This window comes from Plectropomus leopardus, chromosome 16 (assembly GCF_008729295.1).
Source record: "Plectropomus leopardus isolate mb chromosome 16, YSFRI_Pleo_2.0, whole genome shotgun sequence".
NCBI classification, from domain to species: Eukaryota; Metazoa; Chordata; class Actinopteri; order Perciformes; family Serranidae; genus Plectropomus; species Plectropomus leopardus.
The window spans coordinates 3,572,625-3,597,820 of record NC_056478.1 but is presented as its reverse complement, the minus strand read 5'-3'; the positions used below and the strand labels follow the sequence as shown (position 1 = coordinate 3,597,820).

The 25,196-nt window shown below is 40.4% G+C and overlaps 1 protein-coding gene across 3 annotated transcripts in view; it reads right to left on the bottom strand.

Moving 5' to 3' along the window:
* LOC121955786 (kelch-like protein 29) overlaps positions 1–25,196 on the bottom strand; it is a 378,430-nt gene that overhangs the window by 38,436 nt on the left and 314,798 nt on the right. For all 3 annotated transcript variants that reach the window (XM_042503866.1, XM_042503868.1, XM_042503869.1), the window contains one exon: positions 5,378–5,571. In XM_042503866.1, coding sequence (XP_042359800.1) covers positions 5,378–5,571 — 194 coding nt within the window. The remainder of the gene's footprint in view (positions 1–5,377; positions 5,572–25,196) is intronic.

Sequence of the window (25,196 nt, the reverse complement as noted above, 5' to 3'; positions counted from 1 at the left end):
GCAAAATTAGGATTATGTAACAGTGGTGTTTGGGGGCTTGAACATACCTTACGTTAGGTTATTTACGTTTTGCAAAGGTAAGACATTTTCAGAACGATTACGGTACGATTACGGTTTCACAGTACACTGCAAAAAGAAACTGATTAGTTTAATTTAAAGAAGCCAACTTAAAATCTTGAGTTGAACTTGAAAAGACAAGCTGAGGTAAGTTTGTAATCATTCAATTTGTCTTCTCAAATTCTGTCAACTTAAAAATGTAAAGGCAGATTGATCAATAACTTTTCAAAGTTAAAACTATGGCTGTCAAATGATTCATTTTTTAAATAACGATTACAAGCAGAATTTCAATAATTAATCGTGATTAATCACATTTTTCAATCACATGTTTTCAATGTATTTCAATTTTGCATTTAAAAACAGGTTTAAAGTCCATATTGACAAGGTAAAGCACTTCTCACCCAACTGTCTCGATTAGGAATCAAATGACGGCAAAAGAAACTGCACGGCACTAACATGAAGTGGGCCTGTCTGTAAAGAGGAGGCTCATAGGGACCCACAGAAGCCAATTTTATTCAGATATCTTGAGGTCAGAGGTCAGACAGAGCTTCACAAAGGTTCATGTGATTACAGTATCGTCACTTTAGTTTAAAAACTCATCGTGGTACAGCCTCTTAGTGACGGGAATATCTGCTGGCAATTAAAGCAATTAAATTAAAAATAATGCGTAATGTATGTGCGTAATGCTGGCAGGTCTAGTTAAAACAAATAGTTTGTTTTTACATTGTATCACAGAATATGGTTTCAGACATTTATTATTATTTATATTTATTATCAGTTACAATGATCCTTAAAGGAATTAAAACAGGGTTTTTAGGGGGTTGAATTTCAATTTAAACTTGTGTACCTTGTGTAAAAAGTCTCCCTTTTCAAAATTAATAAAATAAAGGTGACATTCTCCATCATGTTGTTTTTGTTTTTTTCAATACTGTAGATGAGAAAATGTACACGGTATGATAACTGTCAATTTTCATATGCAACCTTATATTGTATTTTTATTTCTTTTCATTTGTTTTAACCTTTTTAATTTATGTTTTTATGTAATTTATGTTTATTTTATCCCTGCTTTTATTACTTTTATTGCTTCTGTTGTTTTTGTTCTATTTCTTTTTATTAACTTACATTGACATTTTACGTCTTGCATCTTACATTATTTGTCCTCTCGCTTTAATTTGATCCTAACTCTAACCTAGTTTCATCTCGCTGGTGTTCAGTAGGACTGTTAGGCTTTCTGTTGTGGTATTACACTTAATGCTTTGCTTTGTCTATCAAAGCACTTTGTAAACTCTGTTTTTAAAGGTGCTATATGAATAAAATTATTATTATTATGTTACAGTTAGTTCGAATAAGTCGACATGGATTTTTTTTTTTTTTTTTTACACGGGACACAAACAGTGGTTTCCTGGGTTAAAGTCCTGTGTTTGTTTGACCCATCCATGAACATCGCCTATCTTCCTATATTGACTTTCTTCCTCTTTATACTTCCTCACCTTCCTTCTTTGCTCCTGCCATAATTATTACAACCACTGGAGCCACATTAAAGTTGGGTCACAATAAGCTGCTTGTCCTACGGTGTTTTTTTTTTTTTGGGGAAATGAAAATCTCACCTCTTCACAAGAGAGAAAATTCTTCCAAAAACAGCAAAATACCTAACTATTGCTCAAACGCAAGGAATTCTGTGGGTTGGATTTGAACTTCACATAGCTTTTCATGTGTGTGATAATGTTGTCCAGATCCAAATTTAAAAAGCCAAGAAATTCACAGGTAAGTTCAAATCAATGGCAATCATCCCTCTGCGGTACTTTTCAAGGATATATTTTTGTGGAAGGGAAAAAAACTGCCTGTGGATAACATCTTTGCTCTGGGAACACAGCTGTCAGTGTTTTGAATCACACAGAGTTGTACACTGTGTTTTTTCCTGCTACCTTGGAGTTATGGCAGCTTGGTTAAAGTGTTTTTTTCTGGTGCCGTGTCCTTCACAGGTCCCTGGTGGCTCTGACTGGAATGTGGCTGCAGGTTTGTGCGGTGAATAACTACAGATTTTGGCCAATAACACGTCAGAAGCTGTGGTCGGGCCCACCTATCACTTCAAGTATGGTCTTCTCATCATAATAATGGAGCAATAACGTGGGAATAATGGAAAATCCTGAGGAGAATGGTCATAATCATGAGGAGAAAACAACAGTAGTGGAAAAGGTCATACAATGACCACCAAATTTTCTGTTGCAGTGGCTGTGGGTCAAAATGTTCACTAAGACACACTTTAATATTAAAGACAAAAATCACATTTTGAGGTTTCCCTCCATACACATTTTAAAATTTTAGGTATGTCTTTAAAGCAGCATTGTGAAGGATTTAGCAGCATCTAATGCTGAGGAAGTAAATCTAAACTCCCGGTTAGAATTCCTTGAACGTTTATTGTTTGCAAAGTTTTTGCTGTTTTTAATTATCTGCATTAATCTACAATAATCCTGATAACTAACTTTTAGTTTAAAGGAACAGTGTGTAAGATTTAGGGTAATTCAGTGGCGTCTAGCTATGAGGATTGCAGATTGCAACTAGCTGAAACATCTCTGAGGTCTCTTCATCTTCCGTAAAAACACTGAAAAAACTGGTTTTAAGTTCAAATTTAGTGTTTTTTTTTTAATACTGTTTGGCATATTGGAGAAGAGTCACCCACTTGGCACCTGCTAATATGTGTTGTCTCAAAATTTAAGATCCAGTTGTTCTGGAGGTTTTTATTTCCTGGGTGCCAAATAATCCACAGGTAAACCAGTATGGTGATAATGGTAATAACTGTTTGGTTGTAGATCCGTTTAGAGCATTAGTTATTCGAATTGGGTAACCTTGAAAAAATTGTATCTGGATCAAATTGATCTTATCCAATGTTGATTTGAAAAACCGGAGCAAAAGTAAGATTCAGAAAACGACTAATATATAAAAATGACCGACACAGGATGTCCACGTTTGCACTGAAGAGGATTCTTAATGGATGAAGTGTAACAGGAACACGAAGCTCCCGAAAAAGATTCAGCCTCATAAAGTCATCTACTGTTTGACAATATGTTGCCTTCAAATGGCACTCGGGAGTTGGTTTTCGACAGGAGAAGTCAAGCACATGATATGGAAGGTATTCAAGTGGGTAGAGTTGTGAGAACACTGTTGCTAGGCAACCGGGCAACCATAATGGAGGCCCAAAGGCTCTCTAACGAGATAGCAGGATGTCAATGACCAAGGATTAAAGGAATGCATGCATATAAATGGGTACAGTAATGCTGCAATATGTGCCTTTTCCAGTTTTGGTGTTACACCGCTAATAAAAAGCCAACATTAATATTCATGTTTTTTAAGCTGGCGAGGGGGTAATTCTCTTTCAAATGGGAAATGCAAAAGCATAATGAGGAAAGAGAAACCACACATTTGGGAATATCATATCACAACCTGGTACGCGCTGGTTTAAAAGGGAAAACAACAGATCTGTCATCACACAAAAAGTAATGGTAACAATGGCAACACGTCCCCCGAGGGCAAAACAACTCCACGCTGTGTGGAAGCTTCTGTGTGAAGCCTGCTGACGACTGAAAGCCTGTTTTTACCTGATATTAACATGCAGCGTGGGTGAACTGTTCACAAGCGGACAGCACTAAATAAAAAGTGCAAACGACCACAAAGACACATTGTGATTCGATCACTAAACTATTTGCAAAGATGGTCTCAGACGCATTTGTCCTGATGTGTCCCACACAAGCAAGTTACAGAAAAACACAGCGTTGAACCCATTTCGTCTCAAGCTGGACAAAGAGTTGCTCCAAAGTGTTGTTCCTAAAATCTCAGGAATAAATAATTCCTTTAAAAAATGTAAGATGCGGGGCGTCGGGTGGCTCAGTGGATAAAGCAGGCACCCCATATAAGAGGGTGGTGTCCTTGCTGCAGCGGCCGCAGGTTCGATTCCAGCTTGGGCCCTTTGCTGCATGTCATTCCCTCTCTCTCCCCCTTTCATGCTAGCAATCTCCTGTCCGATCTAATAAAGACAAAAATGCCAAAAAATAATCTTAAAAAATAAAAAATGCAGCAACAATTGAAGCACAACCTGCTGTGTAGGCTGCTGTTTTGAAAAAGTGGAAAAGAAAAATTACATTTTCGTGAAAACTGAATTTTTATCCAGGTGTGAAACTACTTAAAATGTATTAATTAATAATATGGTATCAGATTTGGTAAATAGACTTGCATACTCATCAATACCAGCATTTTAGGCAGCATCAGAGGTATTTCTGACACTAGTATCAATATTGGAATAATTTGAACATTGAGCCTAAAGAGATGACACTTCACCGGTGAAATATTTTCCGGACCTGCTGCATCATTGGGCTCATAGCTCAGGAGCACTACAGACTTCGCTGGCTGAGCCATTTATTTCTGGTTTATCCCTCGGCTAACTTGAATGGGGATAAAACGACTTCCTCCTGCAGCTCCTCTAGACTTTCAAAATGTTATCAAACTGTGTGGATCAAATCGTGTTAGTAAGTTGTGATGTTATAAAATGATGCATTCATTGATTTACTGACAAGCCTTTCCCTGTGTCTATAGAGTAAAGTGTTTTAGCCCCCATGGCATCGCCAATTTAGAAGTTGTAATTACACATTTTGGCCACTATGTAAAATGGGCTTCCAGGTCTGGCGTTCTTCACTGGCGCCGTCATGTGAAGGCCCAGAAACACTGAACCGAAATCAAAAAACAAGTGGAAAAAAACTATTGCATTGCCTCACGTTGTCTGTGTCACAGCCCAAAAGTTGCACCCAAACACACTGCAAAGACTACAACCAATGGACAACTGGCATGTACTCTCCATACCAGCAGACAGCAGCCGTCTGTAAATGTCATTAAAAAAGGAATCATGAAGCGAAACAAGATGGATTAAATTTCTAGTTAGTCAGGTAGCACACTTATGACATAACCGGATGTTAAAAGAATAAAGGAAATTGACCGTACGCTACTGAACAATAGCACCAACAATTACCAACCATTTCTGCTAAAGAGCTCAACTGCTAATAACATGATTTTCCCAAATATCTATCCTACACGCTCTTCACTTTAGTTGTTTGTTTGCACTGAACTGCCAATAAGAGGGACTTCTTTCACTGATGGGCTCTGGTGTCCCAAAAAGCCGTCAAGGGCCCACTAGTGGAAACGGCGCAGGACACACAGCAACAGACACTCACACTCACTTCACACACGAACACTGATCAGCAGCCCACCGTCAGTTTGGTGTGTCAGGGCCCCAAACAGGCCCAAAGACTGGGGGTGGTGTCATGTATCGTACCTATCATGGGTGATTCAATGAAGCTCCAGGTGTTGCTCTGCGGTACGTAGGACTGGAGGACACCTGCCGAGCGCCCGGCCTCGTTCACGCCTCCGAACACGTACACCTTCCCTCCGCACACCGTGGCCGCGGCAGAATGGACCGGCTTGGGAAGAGGAGAAACCGTCTCCCACTGGTTGGTGATGGTGTCGTACCTGGAGTGAAAAAAAGAAACAGGATTTAGTTTTTTGTTTAAATGTTTTGAGTTTTTCGTACACCATGATACTAATTTCAACCTTGGATAAATTTGAATAAAAAAAAAACGGAGAGACACATTGGGTCAAGGTTCAAACTTCACCCCACTTCCATTAAACAGATCTGCGACGGGGAGTCTCTAAATTACCTCAACTCTAATGATTCATAAACTAACACTCCCACACAAACACCAACAGTACACAGAAAGACTCGGATTTTTTAAAGTTCCCACTGCTCTGAATTTGCTGTGAAAAGCTCGTTTTGGCTGCAGGGCTGACAGATATAATTAGCAGAATGCCTACACCACCAGGGAAGATGAAAAAGACCAACCATTACGTACAATGACAGCAATTAAAGCAATTACACAAAGCAACATATGTTGGGAGCTACAAGCCATTAGTCTCTAGAGTTGGGCTGTGTGTCAGCGCTGAGCTCTGGACCTTTCTCACTGAGCCCTCTTTGGCAGAGACTTCAACGCCGAGCCGAAAAACTCAGCCGACCCAAACCGGCACAAACAGATGAAAGGGCCTGACACAATGGGGTGCATGAGAATAAGACGCCGGCTTATGCGACTGTGCCCTTGTCAGAGGTTGAGTGTGCGTTTATGTGTATATTTCCGAAAATTTGCATTCGTGTTTGGTGTGCGTGCTGCATGTGTTTGTGTGTGTTTTTGCCCCGTGGCACCATTAGCGTAGTGTGTTAGCAGTGTAATCCGGTGTCCACGGGCCACTGATCAAAGCAGCCGCGCCGACAGCCTTCCAGCTGGAGAAGGCCTCATTAAAGAGCCGCGAACGGATCCAGGATCTGTGATTAAAACACGCAACTGTTCAGACCAAAGTGGGCTTTCTTAATCAAGGTTGTCTCTTTGTTACAGAAGAAAAACACCTTTACATGAAAAAGTCTAGCTACTGTCCCCCAGGACAACAAACCGTACACTTCAAACACTTGAGGAATGCTTTACTGCTCAAAAAGTAGACTCGCACACTGTCACTTAAAGGGATTCTTAATAAAAAGTTTTTTAACTGGGGTCGATGGCCTTCATTTGGGCGTTTTGCCTGATTTTAGCGAACACAAAGGTGTCTACTTTCTTTTCTGCAAAGTTATTTTTCAAGATGGTTTAACTGTTGCAACTTCCTGTGGCATTTAAAGCTGAATTTAAAAGACACCCGGAAGCTCTGTTTGCATCCACCGTCCTGTGAGAACGCCGTTAGATAAAGTGCGAGAGGAGACGAGGGAATCAGCCTTCGGGAATTTTCTCTTTGGGGGTCTGATAGCGTTCTTGGCAACACCTGCTGAGGGGACGGGTCTGAATCGACTGGCAGTCTGAGAGAGTGGTGACACAGGAGAGACTCTGGGAGAGGTGGACTCGCAACACTCAAGAGTGCCAATTAGCAGTGTTTAAACAGGGACACACACACACACACACACACACACACACACACACACACACACACGCACAGCAGCAGCATCAGGTTGAGTAAACGAGCCCTGCTGAGATAGAAGGACGAACACGTGTCTCATTCTCCGGCAGATGTAATTACTCCTCGGACCACATCGAGGGAGGTTCATAAATTTAAGGGTCAGACGCCGCTGAGAGAGGCCGACAGGACTGCTGCAAACAGCTGGTCATGACGAGAAGAGATGAGACAGAAAAAAAGTTATTGTTTAAGTTAACTAGAAACTCTGAGTATAATATCTTCTTGTTTTTCTGGCTATTTTCATGTTACTCAAACTTGGCTCTTTAACTTTTCATAATAACTGTGTCTATTTGTGAATAACTAAGAAACAAACTTAAAAATAAATTTGGGTGGATTTCTGGTTTTGCCTCCCGGTGTACGAGCTTAAACCTGTTTGATTTTATGCAAACAAGCTGAACCAGGGTTTGTCATTATGACCTGTTCTGGCAAATTAAAAACACAGCACCAAATCCAACTCATACTGCATCAGTAATAAGCAATATGACAACATGATTAACATAATAGTGTTTAGAAACAGACTCGTGGACCCATTAGGGGGAAAGCAGCCACGCTATGGTGTTTTCTGAAGAGTTCATGTGTATTTTTGGGGTGACAGTTACACATGGAATAGATTGAAGATTTGTGGCTGTTTTAGTTAAAAACATACCCATCTCACCAGCGAACACGGTCAGTAATGTAAAAGTAGTTGTGAAGTGATGAATCCACAGAGAATTATCACCTGTCTCTGCAGGCCCCCTCAGCTCCAGCTGTTTACCTCTTTTTTTGTTTTCATGGCCCATCACTGTTTTGTTTCACTGTCACTGCTATCATCACTTGTTGACACAAAAAGCAGCAGATATTTCCCTGTAGGTCCCAAAAAAGAGATTTTAAACTACAGTGAACACTGAACTTTAGGTTGCCAGAAACACAACTCCAAATAATTGCTAATTTTGCTCTGTGTCTGAATGTGTAAATAGAAAACTAACACCACCACAACAACTTCACAAGGTGATAATATGTCAGCGATTCGTTGACAGTTTCTTCCTGCAGCCATGGAGTGTTAAAATAAAATTCACTATTGCAGCTTTAAAATGTAAAAATGCATTCAATCAGGTGATGCAACAACAGATCTGAGTCTTTTCTTTACATACCACTTCCCACGTATACTCTTCTACACTTTTTTTCTTATTCTATGTATTATGTTTTTATTGTGATTTTATTGTTTAAGTGAATGTGAGCAGCTGACTGCGGGAATTTACTATCTCTATCTCTCTCCTTCCATCCATACATCCATCTACGTTAGAGGAAAAGATTGCGTTTTTTACTCCACAGCAGCTTTAGTCACAAGTTACTTTAACGCTACCATGATGTCAACAATGGGATTACTCTGCATGTGGCTGCGGCGGGAGGTCAACAAATGCATGAAAGTCCGGGGTTTGTTGGATTCATCCAGCGCCCCTCCTGCGTGCCCTATAGGGGCCTTCATGCTCCTTATATTACATCATTACCAGCAGCGTCTCAACCTGACGCCGTCCAGCAGCGTATCACACGGACAACACAGGCTCTGTCCGTACCATAGACTGTGTATAAAGACGGACAACTTGACAGTTCCCCCAAATTGTAGATTTGAATCTTGATCGCCCCCCGGTGTCTGGCTACAGTATAGGTCATAAAGCCCGCCCCTCCATTTTACCGAATGGGACAAACGTCAAATTAAAAGCTCAAAGTAGGCGCCAAATAAATTTTTCTGAAAGATGGTTTCTGTCACTGAAGGTAGTTCTCATCACTCTGATATTTGTTCAAGTCTTTGTTTTTAAGATAAATTTGGTTTTAATGAGTTATTGAATTATACAAAAAGGGGATTTTCCACCATGATTGTCAGCTGCGACAGCTAATTCATGTGCTCGCATTCAATGGAGCTGCTCGCGATTGGTCGGACAAGTGTTTTGGCAGGAAATCCCCCACCGTTGATATAGCTCCTGAACAGACTCTGGCTCCAGATGACTTCAGCAGCGCAAGATGGCAGCACCCGTATCCAGGATATTTAAGCCTCACACGGCAGGGGAAAGTGGGAGCTCTTCATCCATCTATATAGACAGTCTATGATTTGTACGCATTCCTAATTCACGCCGCCTGTCAGCGTACCATGCATTTGCTGCAGGTGATGTCCAGCTGTCTGCCGGCGTGTAATAACAATGCGAACGGTTGTGTCTGGCTGCGTATAAAGCACAGGCAACAGATGGGGTTTGTCGTTGGAATGTTACACTGAAGGCGGCGATATATGACGACTTCAGATGAGAACGAGCTGCGTAGTTCGATCAAATGATCAAATTCTGATTAATTCATTCATACAGCTGAGACCACCTCTGGTAAAAAGCAGATAAAGAAAATAAAGTTTTAAGGGCAGTTAATGTAAACATGACACAGCTGTCACGCCGTAAAAAAGGGTCGGGAGTTCAACCGAAGAAGAACATGTGCAGGTCAAAAGAAACTGACTCAGACGTTCTCAGAGGTCACGAATCTGATTGAATTCATTACACGTGTGATTCACCATCAAGCCTTAATATGAAGCGTGACATTAGGACTGACGCTAAAAGATTCCCAGAGTGTGTGTGTGTGTGTGTGTGTGTGTGTGTGTGTGTGATTATATCTCCAGAGCAGAGGAGGGAAAGGCAGGAGAGAAGGGACTAGAAATAACACCCTGCGGTAGTATGCCTCCGCACACAGGTCAAAACATGGATGCTTCACACACACACAAGGTCCACGGTCAATTTATTGGTCATTTTTTAAACAGATATTTATATACTTTATATACATAGAAATATAAATATATATATTTATAGAGAGAGAGATAGATAGATATTTAGATAGATATTTTTTGACATAAGAGCTATGCAATCAGTTTCCTGGTAGGCACCTAAAGATTAGTGTCATCAATTTAGTATCTGACAAAAAATCTCCCTTTTTGTTCCAAACTGTTTTTGCAGAACATTATGATTTCACGGATCTTTGACTTCTGGGATGTTAAATGTCAGAACATCATTATTATTATCAGTTAGACATTTGTGTGAAATCTAAGCGTACAAATTATTGAGTTTTGGCCCAAAAACATGTTTTATGAGATCACCATGACCTTCACCTTTGACCTTTGACCCCCAGATTCAAATCATTTCATGCTTGAGTCCAAGTGGATGTTTATGCCAAATTTGAGGAGACTCTCTCAAGTCAAAGGGAATGTTTGTATCAAATTTTTAAAAAAAATTCTCAAGATAACAAGAATGAGACAGACGTTGACCTCGGACCACCAAAATTCAACTAATTTATCCTTGGGTCAAACTGAACAATTGTGCTAAATCTGAAAAAAAATCTTTATGGCCTTCTTGAGATATCACGTTCACAAGAATGGCCGGATGTACGTCTAGACAACCCAAAAACACAAAGCCTCTGGCCTCAGCTGTTGCCGGCGCGGAGGCATAAAAAACTCACAGTGCTCATTTAAAATACAAACGCGATATCTCTCCTCGAAACTCTGAAGTTCTCCGTCAGACAGAAAAGGCAGACGGAGCTTTTTTCTCCGTCACTAAGACACTGCTGGAGTTTATCCATCAACATGTTGCACTGCATCGATTGCTTTTTTTTCTGAAGTGTTTATACACAAAGACTGATCACTGCATGAAGCCATGTAATCGGCTGTAGCTTCTGACAGGGCTTGTTTCATCACGCAGGGACAATCATCTCGAAAAAATGCGGCTGCGGGGTTACAACAGAACAAACAATGCAGGATTGTGTTCTTTTATGTGGGGAGAGAGGCGGAAAGAGCGACAGATACGAAGGGTAGACAGAGATTATGAATGAAAGAAAGAGGCCAGACATTCAACTTGGTTTGCCTCTGAGCGTGTACTGTAATCTGGATAAAGAAAAACATGCTAATTCTCGCAGGATGTGCTGCGACTGACACGTCAGCCAATCAGAGCTATAATTCGATGTGAGCCAGGTGTAAAAGTGACCCACGCAGTGCGACTGTGTTGGTGAAAGAGAGTACCAGTTTCTCTGGCCTTTCGTTCACCGCTGACCTGACGGGATAAGAAGCATCACGCTTGAGAATAACAGGTGAAGTGGGACGGCTGCCGTGGAAATGTACAGTCACACCTGCCGTGTTTGTTTACGTTGACAGCAGACGGATTTGCAATCCCTCCGCACCTGCTTGCATGCTCTGCATCGTGCACACGGAGAATTACAACCTTAATATGCCAGTCTGCAACCCACAGTATGGAGGGAGTATAAATAGCAGGTGCTAAATGTAAAGGTGGGAGTGGATTTCACTTTATCTAAATGGCGTATTCACACATAAAACACAGCTTTACTGGTATTTGGAGGCTGGTATAGCGAGCCCTGACAAGACTCATTACAAGATTATATAGGTGTGTGCATAAGACACAATTTTTTGCAAATCTTCTTTGGTTCATCTGTACTTTTCTATGCTTTGAAGGAAACGTATCCCGCTGAAACCTACTGTGACACCACTTCTCTGCTGCTTTCAGACATCCTGAAAAAACTGCGTGTGGTGTGATTTTGTTTTTAAACATGGGTTTAAAAAAGGACATGAGAGTGAATTAACCCACATCTGAATCCACTGCCATGTAAATATCTAGAGCAACCAACCACCTTACCTATATCTATATCTATCTATCTATCTATCTATAGACACACACACACATATATATAAATATATACATACATACACAGATATACATGTGTGTATGTATAAATATATATAGCTGTAGTATTTAGTTTAATTTAAACTGCTGATTACTTAAGAACTAATATATATTCAATTCAAATTGGCCATTACAATAATAAAAAGCCATTGTTTCATGCCATTGACCGTCATTTGTGCTTTATTTTGAAAAAAAAAAAAAAAAAAAAGTATCATTTTGGCACTGGTACTGGAAAAACCCAAACCATACCCAAAACCTAGTGCTGACTTACATGTACTGTAAGAAATACACTGACTCAAATTTTCACCTCACACAACCCCACTTCTAAAAATCAGAGGCAGATAAGAACGTCATTAGTTTGCACATATTTCTTCATGAGTATTAGTATTAGAGTAGTAGAGTATTAGAAATTCCACTAAAGTGGACTGACTGACCGACCGACTGACCAACTGACTGACTGACCGACCGACTGACTGACCAACTGACTGACCGACTGACCAGCTGACCAGCTGACCAGCTGACCAGCTGCCACTGGCATTCTTCAGAAACATCACTGACATGGGTAAAAATCAGTGCAGCACAGATTTGTGAGAAAATCTCAACTAGTTAAGCCATGGTGATCAAACTGTGCATATTTTCTTTTGCAAACAAGACAAATTAACCCACACAACAGCTTTAGCGAATCATTTGGAAGTGAGCACGTGCATCTGAGGGTGTGTGTGGGCAGCAGTGAGAGAATGCAAGAGAGACACAGAGATAGTTTTCATGCTAGTGAGATAGATCGCCGGGGTGTTGCAGGGATTAATGCGAATTTGTAACTTAAGGGCATGAGTTGCTGCTCTGAAAGAATCTGGAGCATCAGCTCCTCTCTGCAGGCGATTAATGCAATTTTTTTTTAAACTGACTTCCATTGCGTTCCAATGCACGTGCTCTGTTTTTAAAGGTTACAATGCTGTTGTTGCGTGTGGTGTAGAAAACAGCTTGAATGAATGCAGGTTTTGTTTGTGTTTTTCCTGGGTTTTTTTGGGGGGTTTTCTTCACTACGTGCTGCTTGAATCTCACGGATTTTAATAGGTAGTATTGAGGAGATACTGTAGCTATTATTAAGTGTTTGTACGGCATTTCAGTGTGGTTTTAGCTGCACTCTTCTGCCACTTAATGGATCTTTTTGTCAGCGTCGAGGTGTATACAGACTTAGTGGTTTTGTTATCTGAGCTAGGTGTTTTTTTCCTTTTCTTTCCTCCTCCTTTTCTCCACATTGTGGTTTCTCACTCCATATACGCTGTAGTTTGTATCTCAGGGGAAATGGATATGTGTCAGTATCTCAGAGACTGGCAGCCCATCTATTATAGTTTATCATATGTGGGTGTTTGTGTGTGAGAGAGAGAGACGGAGAGGTGTGGAGAAAAGCGTGGCTCATCATCAACACTCCCCTGCAGGTAACCATATTAGTGAACTGGCTGTGTTGCCTCAGGCGTGTTCTCCGTGGTTAGATTGCATAGATACAGACGGCTGGTTTATGTAGGTCATGGTGAAAAGATGGAGGGTATGTGGTCAGCTTCAATAAGCAGGCAGTGGTCAACAATTTGTAAGTACGGCTCTTAAAGCCATCCAATGCTAAGACTGCAGATATTAAGAATGTTTACATGCACAAAATAGTCCGTTTTAGTCCCAGCGCTTCATAAAAGAACGCTCCCGGTGCTTTTTAAATTCAATTAAATTCAAAGTTTGTTTGTTGAGCACATTTGAAACAACCCTAGTTCACCAAAGTGCTGAGCAGGCACAATATAATGAGAGAAAAATAGAAAAATATAGCTACTGTGCAGCATTGGGTCACATTCAGGGATTTTTAGAGGCAAGTAGCAGACGATGTGGAAGACAATGAAAAACTATGCATTATAATGTGCAATCTGCATCACATGAGGCTTGAACTCGCAACCTTTGGCACCAACAGCAAGAAACTATTCCAGTAAGATACAAATGGGAAACCATCGATGGCCTCACACTATGACTGAGCCAACCACCAGGGGGCAGAACATCAGCTGTCTGTGCATGGAAAGGCACATTTCAAACTGCCGTCAAAATTCACTCAACAAGACAAAATTCTGAGAATTTGCATACTTATCAAGACAGCATAGAGAAGTTGATAATTTCTTTTTACAAAGACTGATTTGCTCCATACGTGAAAAACTGATGTTTAAAGATGCCGTTTTCCCACAGACTGCAATAGTTTACATGAGGGCAGAATTCAAAATGCTATCAAAAATTCAGTTTTCGAGCTAAAATTCTGAAATGTTACACACTCTTGTTATATGCAGCTTTCCATACTCTAATTAGCCAAAATATGGAAAAAGTAGAAAAGCTGGAGCCACTTGTCAATTTGCTTCATTGCATCAAAACAGGATTTTTTTCAGTTTACTACTGACGTGTTGGACCGACCAGAAATATTGGCTTTTCTTTTGAGCATGCAGATCCACCCTTTCTCAAACTGCTGACAAATTCGTATGTGTACACTGTTTCCATGACAACACCCCAGTTAGCAGGGAACGTTCCCACAACATTGGCTAATATTACCTACGAGTTGCAAAAATGTTTTAAAGAAATCATTTTTTTCAAAGGACGTTTTAAGGATGTTTACCATTGCAAAGAATAATGTCCGTATACGGCTAAATGTTGACTAAGACGTAACGTTTTTTAACGTTTTTTTTGGTGATGCTGAGAGGTGACAGATCATTGAATGTTCTCTTCTAAAATGTTCCCAAAATGTTACATCAGAGCAAAGGAAGAACATTTAAAAAGCAACATTCAGAGCACGTTATTGAGGACTGAGATTACAGAACATTTTTAATGAAAATGTAATGTAATGTGATGTGTGAAACAAAAAAACATATTTTTTTATGTTTTGGACAATGTTAAGAAGGACATTCTGGAAACTTAAAGAAAACTTACTGCTGAAAACATTACTACAACATTGCATTGGTTGTATTGTAGCTTTTTAGATGTACGGTTTTAGATCAAAACATTAATAGCTGGGACAAGAAGCCAACCATAAAAACAGACAACAGGTTGTTTGTTTCAAACTGCAGCAAAAAAACCCAACTGACATACATATTCCAAACTGGCCCTTTACATGCCCAAATAATGCTGTTGAAACCCGAATAATACCAACATATCCCACAGGTCTTAATCAGAAAATACTAAATTTGAAAAACAACCTAATGCTGAATATCCAAACGGGCTGCTTACATGACCCACATCAAACCAGAATATTGTCATAATTGGAATAATAGGGAGATATATATTGGTATATTGGTGTACTGTATTGTTTTAACTGTATTGTTTCCTGCTATCTTGTCTTCCAGAATCACATTATATCACACTTACTGATTCATGCTTTTTATATTTATTCCTTCCTTCTATAACATCTTGATTCTGCTCCATCGCAGCTGCTCCATAAACAGAGAGAGAAAAAAAAGATGGCACACACACAAGGCGTTTAGACGTGTAATGCCACCGAGCAAATCCAATGGAAGGCTGCATAACGGCGCTTTACTGCATCCATTAATTTTTATGCTCTGACTCAGATGTACGTTTCTAAGTTAATGTTACAAAGTGAGAGCCCGAGGGGCAATATCTGCTTATGCTCCACATTTTTCTCAGCTCGCCTGTGATGATGTCATCACAGAGTGACACAGTCTTAGCTGGTGAAGCCCACGTTCAGGCACATGTTCCAGTTTTTTGAGGACAGGGATGGATTTTTAGCGCAGCTCGTCTTTCAGCTCTCTGCTGAGCTGCAGCAGAAGAACCATCCTAAAGAGGGAACATCTAAAATTATGTCTTTTTTAAAAGAGACTTAAACACATAATATGTAACTTTTCTGCATTAAATGTTAAAAAAAGACTACAGCAATGGTATATATTTGTTGAGTTGTGTACTGAAATAATCCTAAATTCCAACAATATGTAAACCCAGAAATGTGTTATTTTATAGAAGGACACAGTCTGTGTCATTTGGTCCTGTCCTAAAATGACTTTCTGTTACAGTTTTAAGACACAATTTTACTGTATGTTTTGAGATCTTGGTCGTTTTTAATCGTATGTTTTACTCTGGTGAAGGATTTTAGGCATCAGATGTCTGGATCTTAAGTTACCAGGAAAAGCAGCTAATCAAACATTGGTGTCATGTCATGCCAAACAGCAAACAGCATTGGAGAAACAGACTTTTAACATGAAACTGCTTCAAACTGATTTCCATTTTTTTCTTTTTTTGGTGGCTAAAATCCATTTTATGTCGACCTCAATTCACAGCAGGACATTGCTTAGCCTCCGTAGTAGTACTCCTGCCTGTTTCTCCCAACAGGGGGAAAGCCAACTAACTTCTACTGCATGTTATACACTGACTGTGGGTAAGTACTTCATACAAACCCAATGGAAAGAATCCAAACTATCCCGAATAAATATCACCCAATTTTATCAAAGTAAGATGGTGAACACGTTAAACATATCTGCTAAACATCATCGTTGTGACCATGTTAGCTCTCTGATGTTAGCATGTCTGTAGACTTTTAGTCTCCTTACATGTGCCTTTCAAAACTTTTCCATGACGTTTCAAGGACCCCCCCCCCCTTGTCTGGGAATTTTTAAAAACATATAAGATTCAAACTCTATTCATATATAATTTCTGCATCCCATCTGATGTACTTAAAGAATGTCAGAAATATGAAAACCCAACAATTATTTCTGTTTTTGCAGTTTCTGTCTATTATAAATGAAGTAATTTTGGCAAGTTTTAAAGAAAACATGCATTTCAGAATTAAAAATAAATAAATAAAAATCGCCCATGATTTTACATTTTCTACAAAGACTGCAAACAATTTTTAAAGAAAAACAAATCGCTGAAAATTAAAAAAAGAAAAAAAGAAAAAAAAAACATGCCATCCAAACATGTTGTCTTAAAAACAACTACAAAATGATGTTTTTTTTTCCCATAAAAATTGCAAAAAAATTAAAAAGAAGAAATATGCCTTCCAAACCCACGGGCCAACAGGTTGTTTTCCAGGTTTTCCATGACTGCGGAAACCTTATTAAATTTAAACCACAGTTTCTCTTTCCTGTGTTGATTATAAGAGATGAATCATACCAGCTTTGACTCAGTAAGTGAAGAGATTTGTGCATTAAGTAAGTAAACAATCAGGGACTATAAAGACAGCGACTGCCTTATTTTACAGTTAACCCAAGCTCTCCCATCTGGTGTCGAGTGTAATTAAAGCAAAAGATCTCAGTGTAAGAGGATATTTGCATGCACGCCCGTGTGCTACAGTCGTTTGATTTGGTTTCCATACAGCCATTGGAAGCGGCAGAGGAAGAGAAGGAGTTGAGTGCACGTATATGTGAGTGCATCAATCCCTCACAGCCCTCTGTTTCCTGTCAGAAGTAATGAACTGAGAGGTTGTGATTTGGCTTGAGGAAAACAGGGCTACTGTGTGAATCAGCTCCTGCCTGGAGGGCACTCAAAACAATTTGCACACAAATATAGGCATCATTTGCTTACATTAACATTTTTCGCATTTGCCAGGAGCGTTCATTAGCAGCGAGGTGGGGGGAAATCTCCACAGCATGACGTGAACTACTACAAAGAGTCCCGGTAAGAAGATGAAAAAAAGAAAAAGAAAAGCAGCTGAAATAGTCTGCTGAAGTTTCATTTTAAAGCAAATTCGGCTGCACATTCGCGCGGCGCAGGTGGGCTGTTTTGACAAAGGGAGCTGCTGATAGTGATGGTGGATGTTCATTTGAAATCATTCGACTGTGACTCCCTGCTTCTTTGCATATTTGCTAGTATCTCATCCAAAATGCTTCACTCACACCTGGGCAAGATCACTGTGGACGAGGACGACAGGAGGAGAGAAGCAAAGACAGGAAATGTGAGGGGGACAGAAGAGGAAAGAAAAAACAGGAAAGGAGAATGGTGATAATATATTTCTGCATTAATTTGAATGTCTATTAAGTCAGGCAACAGATAGGAGCACATAAATGGAGCGGGAGCATCCATTTTGGAGGAGGAGTGAGAGTGGGTGTGAGAGGACGGAGTACGAGTCTATCTGTGTTGTGTCAGCTGCCATCTGTGTGTCAGAGCACATCACACAAACTGTGAGGCCCGTGCCCACACCTCCACCGTCACCCTGCAGTCTGCCAGGGCCGTCCTCTCGCACACACACGTGCCTCCAAACCACCAGCGTCACTCTTTTACTCAGAAACACGCTGGGTTGCATTTTTGCAAACAGTGGGACTCACGCATACCGTACACGAGCACACAACGGCTGCCCATTCATGGTGGCTGAATACGGATATAAAGCAGCACCTTCAGCGTAGTTTCCTTAAAACCTGAACGGACATGAACCTAAACCCTCGATCTGCTTTGTGTTTCCACAGACAGTGAAGTTAACTGAAGGCGGGGTTTCTACTGGATGGTAATGACCATGTAATCACCACAATGCACATATGTGAATATATAAATAGTGTATGTTTGTATGTATGTATATATATTATGTCTGATGTCTTTTTTTATTTTTATATCTTATTAATTCTACGTATATACACACATACATATATATATTTTTTTCTCTCTCTCTTTGTACTTCTTTTTTGCACCGTGGGCATGAAGGAAAACGTATTTCCGATTCCTGTACGTCTAACACACACAGCAGAATTGACAATTAAGCTGACTTTGACTTTAATGTCACTGGGTGGGTTTCCATTAACCCTCAAATTGCACAAATTGAAATTGCGAATATAAAATAATGATAATGAAAACACATCAATTTAAAAAAAAAAACAACTCCCGTTTATTGCAAAAAAGTTTTTAAGTTCACATGAGATGATATTTCAGGCGATTCAAAAAAGCTTTATTTCACAAAACTGCAGTTGAAACACTTTTTTTGCTTTTATAGGTCACATGATGTACAACAAAGTGTGTCGTAGGAACTGGCTCCCTCATGATGCAGCAGGCGCTACAAGAGCTGTTACTGCATCGCATAACAACTAAAGTTAAACGGATCATCCAGAAGTTTCGAATCAACAGTTCCTCTGTGAAATCGTGGACCATCAGCTCCCACAAATCCCTCATATGTGGACGCTCCCACGTAATGAGATCCCATTATTGCTCGCTAAGCCTGCGTGGCTGTAATGACTGAGTGGCTGCAATAGAAATAAACCTGCTGATGTTTTGAACATCCAAACAAGCTTAATTTGACACACCATCGCTGAATGTCTAAAACTGATGCATGTGAATGTGTTTAAAAAATGATGGGATGGGATGGATCGGTTCTACTGATACCATCCACTTTTATCAACCGAACGAAAAAATCATTGTTTCAATGTGTAATGTACTGAACTGAACTGAAAACTGGTGGAAACAAGGTTTACTGATATATGATATATATAAGATATACAGTCTATAGCAAACATATACAAGAAATTTCTGCCTTTCTGATTGAATGTCTGAATTTCTGAGGGATTGTAAGCAAACATTAATGTTCTGTACTTTCTGTTCTCACTGTACGTCTTTGAAGCGATCTGCTTAGGTCCACTTTTATGTATTTATTTTCTGACAGTAAGACGATGTAATGCGGCGTGATGATATGTAGTTGCTAAGAGACGGTAAGCTGCTAATCATGGCCGTGCTTGCAGTGTTTAAAGGGTGGAAATATACAGTAGATCACAGGAAACTGGTTCACTGTAGGTTAACAGTGATTTGACTGTTGACTGTTGTACTGATGTTTTTTGGTGGTCAAATGTGGCAGGAGCAACACGCGCGCAAATTCACCTTTCGTCACGCTCCATTTCACAAACGACAGCAGCACGCAAATTGTCAGAGATGAAAACAAAAACAGCAGCTTTGTGACAACTAATTTGAACTCGTTTGTATGCACCTCTGTTCCCCGTGTTGATTTTCTCTGCATGTGACAGCTGTTTGTACCTGTGTTCTCTCTCCCCAGGTTGCTAATCAATGTCTGACGGTGAAGTCTACCGAGTCCTACCTCACAGAGGAAGAGCTCTGCAGCGCTGCTCAGAAATGTAAATGTTTGGGTATTTGCATCCTATAGGAAGCGCAGCGTTTTGCTGACATACTGCAGCTTCGTCAGGGGAATTGTAGAGAGCGCACAACAGCAGCCGTTATTCATTTTAACACATGGCGTCAATGACGAGCGCTGTACTCTCCTTGTATCATATTATGTTTCAGAGTTAATAGTTTAGAATAAGTAGGACATATCAGATTATTCTAACAAACTTTAGCTGACGTTCTACTTAGACTGTTTTGGTGAAATGTAATTTAAAATCTTCCCAGCTGACAAACTCTGTGAACACAAGGCTCCAACACATTTTCATGGATAAAATCTCAAAACTTTTCCAAGACTTTTCAAGCACCAGTAATATTAATTCAAACATATACGACTCAAAGTCTGTTCAAACATAAATTTAAGGGGCTGGCATGTATGAAGGGAGAGAAAGTATGTGGGGAGAAAATGAAAAAGATGTACACAATGGTAAACGAAAAACACTGTTGCACATTAATGCACGTTAGAGCTACGTTACGATGACAGCTGCAGAAATAAGATCTGCACTCATGGACGGTTATCCACAGAAGATTACTGTAACATTGTCATTACACACAACAAAATTTCAGGACTTTTACAAATTTTTAAATTTTTTGTACAAATTTTATGACTTTTCCAGGTTTTCCCTGTGAACAGTTAGTTTGCTGTATTTAAAGGACTGTCAGGAGTATACGTATCCAAATATTTTGCAAACACAACTGCAATTAATCAAAAATCAGAGAAATAAATAGAATTTTGTTTTTCTTTATTAATTCTCTTCTCCTCCTGAGACCGGTGAGATGTACCTGTGAGCACCATAAAAGGTAACAGGTGTTTTACCACCTGAACCCCGTTTCTGCATGTTTGTACCATCAATAGAACTAAAAGTGCTTGTTTTTGCCACTGACAGGTTCAGATGGTTTATTTAAGTGTCTGGTAACTTATGCAAAGGAAACAGACCTTTTAGTGAAAGAGTAAAATCCCTTTTTTTAAACAAGAAACAGCCCCAAAATTGCTATTACCAAACCCACCAGACTCCATTTAAATAAAAACACTTCACTTGAAGCAGACAGAAATAAAATAAAACTTACAAAACCCACGCTGGCTTGTCTTTTTTTAAACCAACTCTGGTTTGGTTGAAATCAACCCTTAATTCACAGAGTTAGATTTAAATATATGCTGGCTCTGTGCTTGCTTAAATTATTGTTTTTCTCAAATTGAGTCATTTAGGTTGTTTTCTGGTTTCTGTCTATCTCTGTTGGGATCATTTCCATAATGTTGTCAGAATAACAACTGAGCCTGTCAATGGCAACAACAAGCATTTTTAGTGGCTGTAAATAGACGGCACAAATGCTCAGAGTGGTTACATCGCAGCCTGTATCCTGGCTGCAGCCCTCTCGCTCAGTACTGGACCAGTTTCAAAATTCTTTGTCCCCGTTAGTTGTTTAGACACAAAAACATGAGAAAATAAAGTCTAGATTGGAAAATATCAAATGTACCCTTTAAGAGGTCTTGACCCTCAGCTTGGGGCGCCACTAATTTAACCTCTGACACCCTTCAACATTCACGACCTGCCAAATCTGTCTCCTTCCCCTCGCTGAGCCGTTACGCTTGTTATTTGCTCATCGTACACACACCTGACAGATTGTGTATGATGACATCTGGGGAGCTGATGGAGTCTTACTCTCCGTATGGACGGCCTCGGAGTGTGTGTTTGTCTGACAGACTGAAGTCAAGGTCAGCCAAAACACACACACACGCACACACTCTCCACTGCCATCACTGTAGGAGAACACACACACACACACACACCCACACACACACACACAACTCATTAACTCTGATGGATTGCAGCACATTTCAGGCTAATAACACAGACATACGTGTACGCACCATGCATAAATGCCCACTGCCACACACACACACACACACACACACAAACACAGCACACTATGGCAACCCGTACAAACACAGATGGACGCGGACCTGTCACCTCCGTGTCACCTTCAGCTAATCCTTGCGAGACAGAGAGCAATCCATCCACTGGCCACACAGATTTACCCATAATCCCTGTGAATGAACTCATTCCTCACTCCCTCAAAGTGTGAGCAAACAATGTGTGCATGTACAGTATGATCTCTCTCTCTCTCTCTCTCACACACACACACACACACACTTTTCGCATGTAGATAAACTGATATGCTGCACAACACTTGTGTCAACTTAAAAAGGCACCTTGAAAGACTATTAGGAGGAGAACTTAGGGAGCAATGATAATAGTGAGTGTGCTCTTTTAGTATCTTTGTGTGTGTGTGTGTGTGTGTGTGTGCAGATGCGGATTTAATTGGATGGGAATGTCACGTAGGACAGGGGACATGAGTGCTGCCGGTGGTGTAGGTCGTACACCAATTACTGCTCGCCGCTCTTCAAAACGAGACAGGAGATGGAAGAGTGAGACCCCACTTCATTAACAGAGTAAGCCCCCGTGTTGATGGCAGCCATGTAGGGCAGCACTGTGGGGTGCAGGGTGATGGTGGGGGGGTTAAAATTAAAACTGACACCCAAAGTGCTGAGGAGATAGTGTCTGCAGCCAGAGCTTGAGGTTTGATTGTGCAGTCGTGGGTTTTTAGGAAGCTTCGAACGGGGTCACGTTACTGCCGTCAGAGGGGTTGTGTTGACAATAATCTGATGATATGATATCTATCACTATATGGAAGCGAGGATTCAGTATATTTTAATGCATTGTGACGGGGACGTGCTCAGGAACTTGATTAAGTGGCCCAATAACCCCCCTATTTTGTGTTGCTGTGAAAGATAAATACAAGTAGCCCATAACAACAGTATTAATCAGGGGTTAATAACAAATGTATCTGCCTGGATGATTGTTGGGGCCGATATTTGGCATTTTGTTGATTATCTGTATTTGTTTTGATGATCACTGATAAAAATGTATTAATTAAAAAGTGCAAAGAAAGTGTCAGCACGAGAGGAACTTTTACTTTGTAAAACCTCAGGGAGCTTATTTTTTATTTTAATTTTCACTTGACTTTATAAAAAAAGCTGCAGGGAGCTGTATATGATGTTGAGTGTTACAGTTTTTTTTTGGAGTTTGTTATATTCCAAATTCTAAATCTTGACAGAAAATTTTAATTTTATTGTAAATGCATATCAGCTGCAAATATCGGTTATCAGCCTCATTAACTACTGATAATCTGTATCGCTCGACCTCAGTATTAACCCTCTGACCCCTCTTGTGCTGCGTTCAGATGCCTTTTACAAAATTTAAACCTTTGAACCTGGAGCGAATTGGTTTGCTACATGGGAAGAAAAAACAATTAACAACTTTACAAGAAATGTCCCATAAATTACAGGACATTACAGGAATTACAGTTGATTTGGATTTTTTTTTTTAAAGGCAAAAATGTCCCAAAAAACTATACTATACTACTAACTATACTATAATTATAATCACACGTATATACTTAATGTATTTGATGTTATTGTACGAAATTATAATTCTTTTTAAGCACTTTCTTCAGTTCTTTACCTTGTCAAGTGAAAGCTGATTTGGGGGAGGATTGAACGTAAATCAAGTCCATGAATTTTTGGGTTACAACAACAAACACTTTTTGGATTTTTTTTTTGGTATTTTATGCCTTTCATGTATAGGAAAGACTTAGCGTGAAAGGGGGAGAATCGGCTGGAATCGAACCTGCGGCCGCTGCGGCGAGGACACAACCTCTGTACATGCAGCGCCTGCTCTAGCCGCTGAGCCACCAGACGCCCCGACAAGAAACGCTTTTATTAATAAATTAACAAGTTAAGAAAATATAGAAAGAAAGAAAGAAAGAAAGAAAGAAAGGTTTTTCAGCATGATGAGTTCCTGTTGCTGCTCATGAATGAAGCCAACTGGCTTGATTTTTTTTAAACACATTTTTTATAAGAGTTATATAGACACATTTTCCCCTAGTTTTTTGATAATATCAGAATAAAATTTCCTTGTCATATTTTCCTGATTTGTTTTTTTTGCAATTTATGGCACATTTCTTGCCAAGTTGCTGATTATGTTTTTTCTCATGTTGTCAAAAGAAATCAGACCAATTTTATCAGGTTTCAGAGGTGTAAATGCTTGTGAAAAGTGTCTGAACGCAGCACAAGAAAGTCCCACTTTTGCCATTTAAAATAAATAAAGATACTTTGACGTTCACCCACACAGTCACAGTAAAGCTGAAGTTGAAAATAGCACTGTGTCTGCACTTTTCTCGTGTTGATGCGAGCACCTTCACCTTGAGCCCACTCACACACAGACACACAGACACACAGACACACACACACACACACACACACACACACACACACACACACACACACACAGACACACACACAGGATAAATCTATATATAACAACTAACCCTCCCACCTCCAGTGTCGATCCCTCCCCGGGTGCCGGCGAGGTGCGGTGTCTGGATATTGCGATGGTTTGCCAGGGCTATGCTTTCTAAAGGTCAGTTGTTGCTTCCTCCTGTGGGGGGAAGGCGAACCGACTGCCAACCATCTCGGCGGCATCTGTCACATCCTAACCGCTGATAATTAGCCAGCGACACTCTGCTGCAAACTGACGGACTCCATCGGCGACCGCGTGGCAGCGAGGCAGGAGTGAGAATCTAACTTTTTTAATGTGTGTGCACCTGTGTGTTTCTGACAGCGAGACGGAGGGTGAAAAACAAAAGAAGAGGATAGAAAAAGGCACAGGAAGAAGGTGAGAGAAAAATGACTCCACTGTTGGTAAAGGCTGGAAATTGTCCGAAGTGCCAGCCCATCGTTTATCAACGAGGCAGAAGCACGTACAGCTCGTGCTACTCATTACCTGCAGCCTCTCTCTGCCTCTCCCTAATACCATCCTCGAGCACACCTGCCGCCGCTCGCCAATGTTTCTCTATAACTGTCACGCACACACACGCACGCGCTCTCTGCATCATCTACCTCCGTGTCTCGGAGACCTCGGCGCCCCATTAGAGGACAATAAAGAGGAGACAGTGTCTTTGCTCGAGCATGTCAGACAGATTCGACATCACCGGCCTCACAGGCCCCAAATACACCCATCATCTCCTGCCCACCTAATCAGCGCAGTGAAGAGACGGAGAGCGGTGGGACAGAGGGTACTGGAGAGGCTGGAGATTGTGGTTAAAAGAGGAAAGCAGGGGGGAGGATGGAGGGAGGAGAGGAGAGAGAGAAAAATGAGAGAGAGAGAGAGAGAGAGAGATGTGATGATGTGCCTGATTTGGGCCCACTCTCTTTCAGCCCTGCAGCCTCAAAAA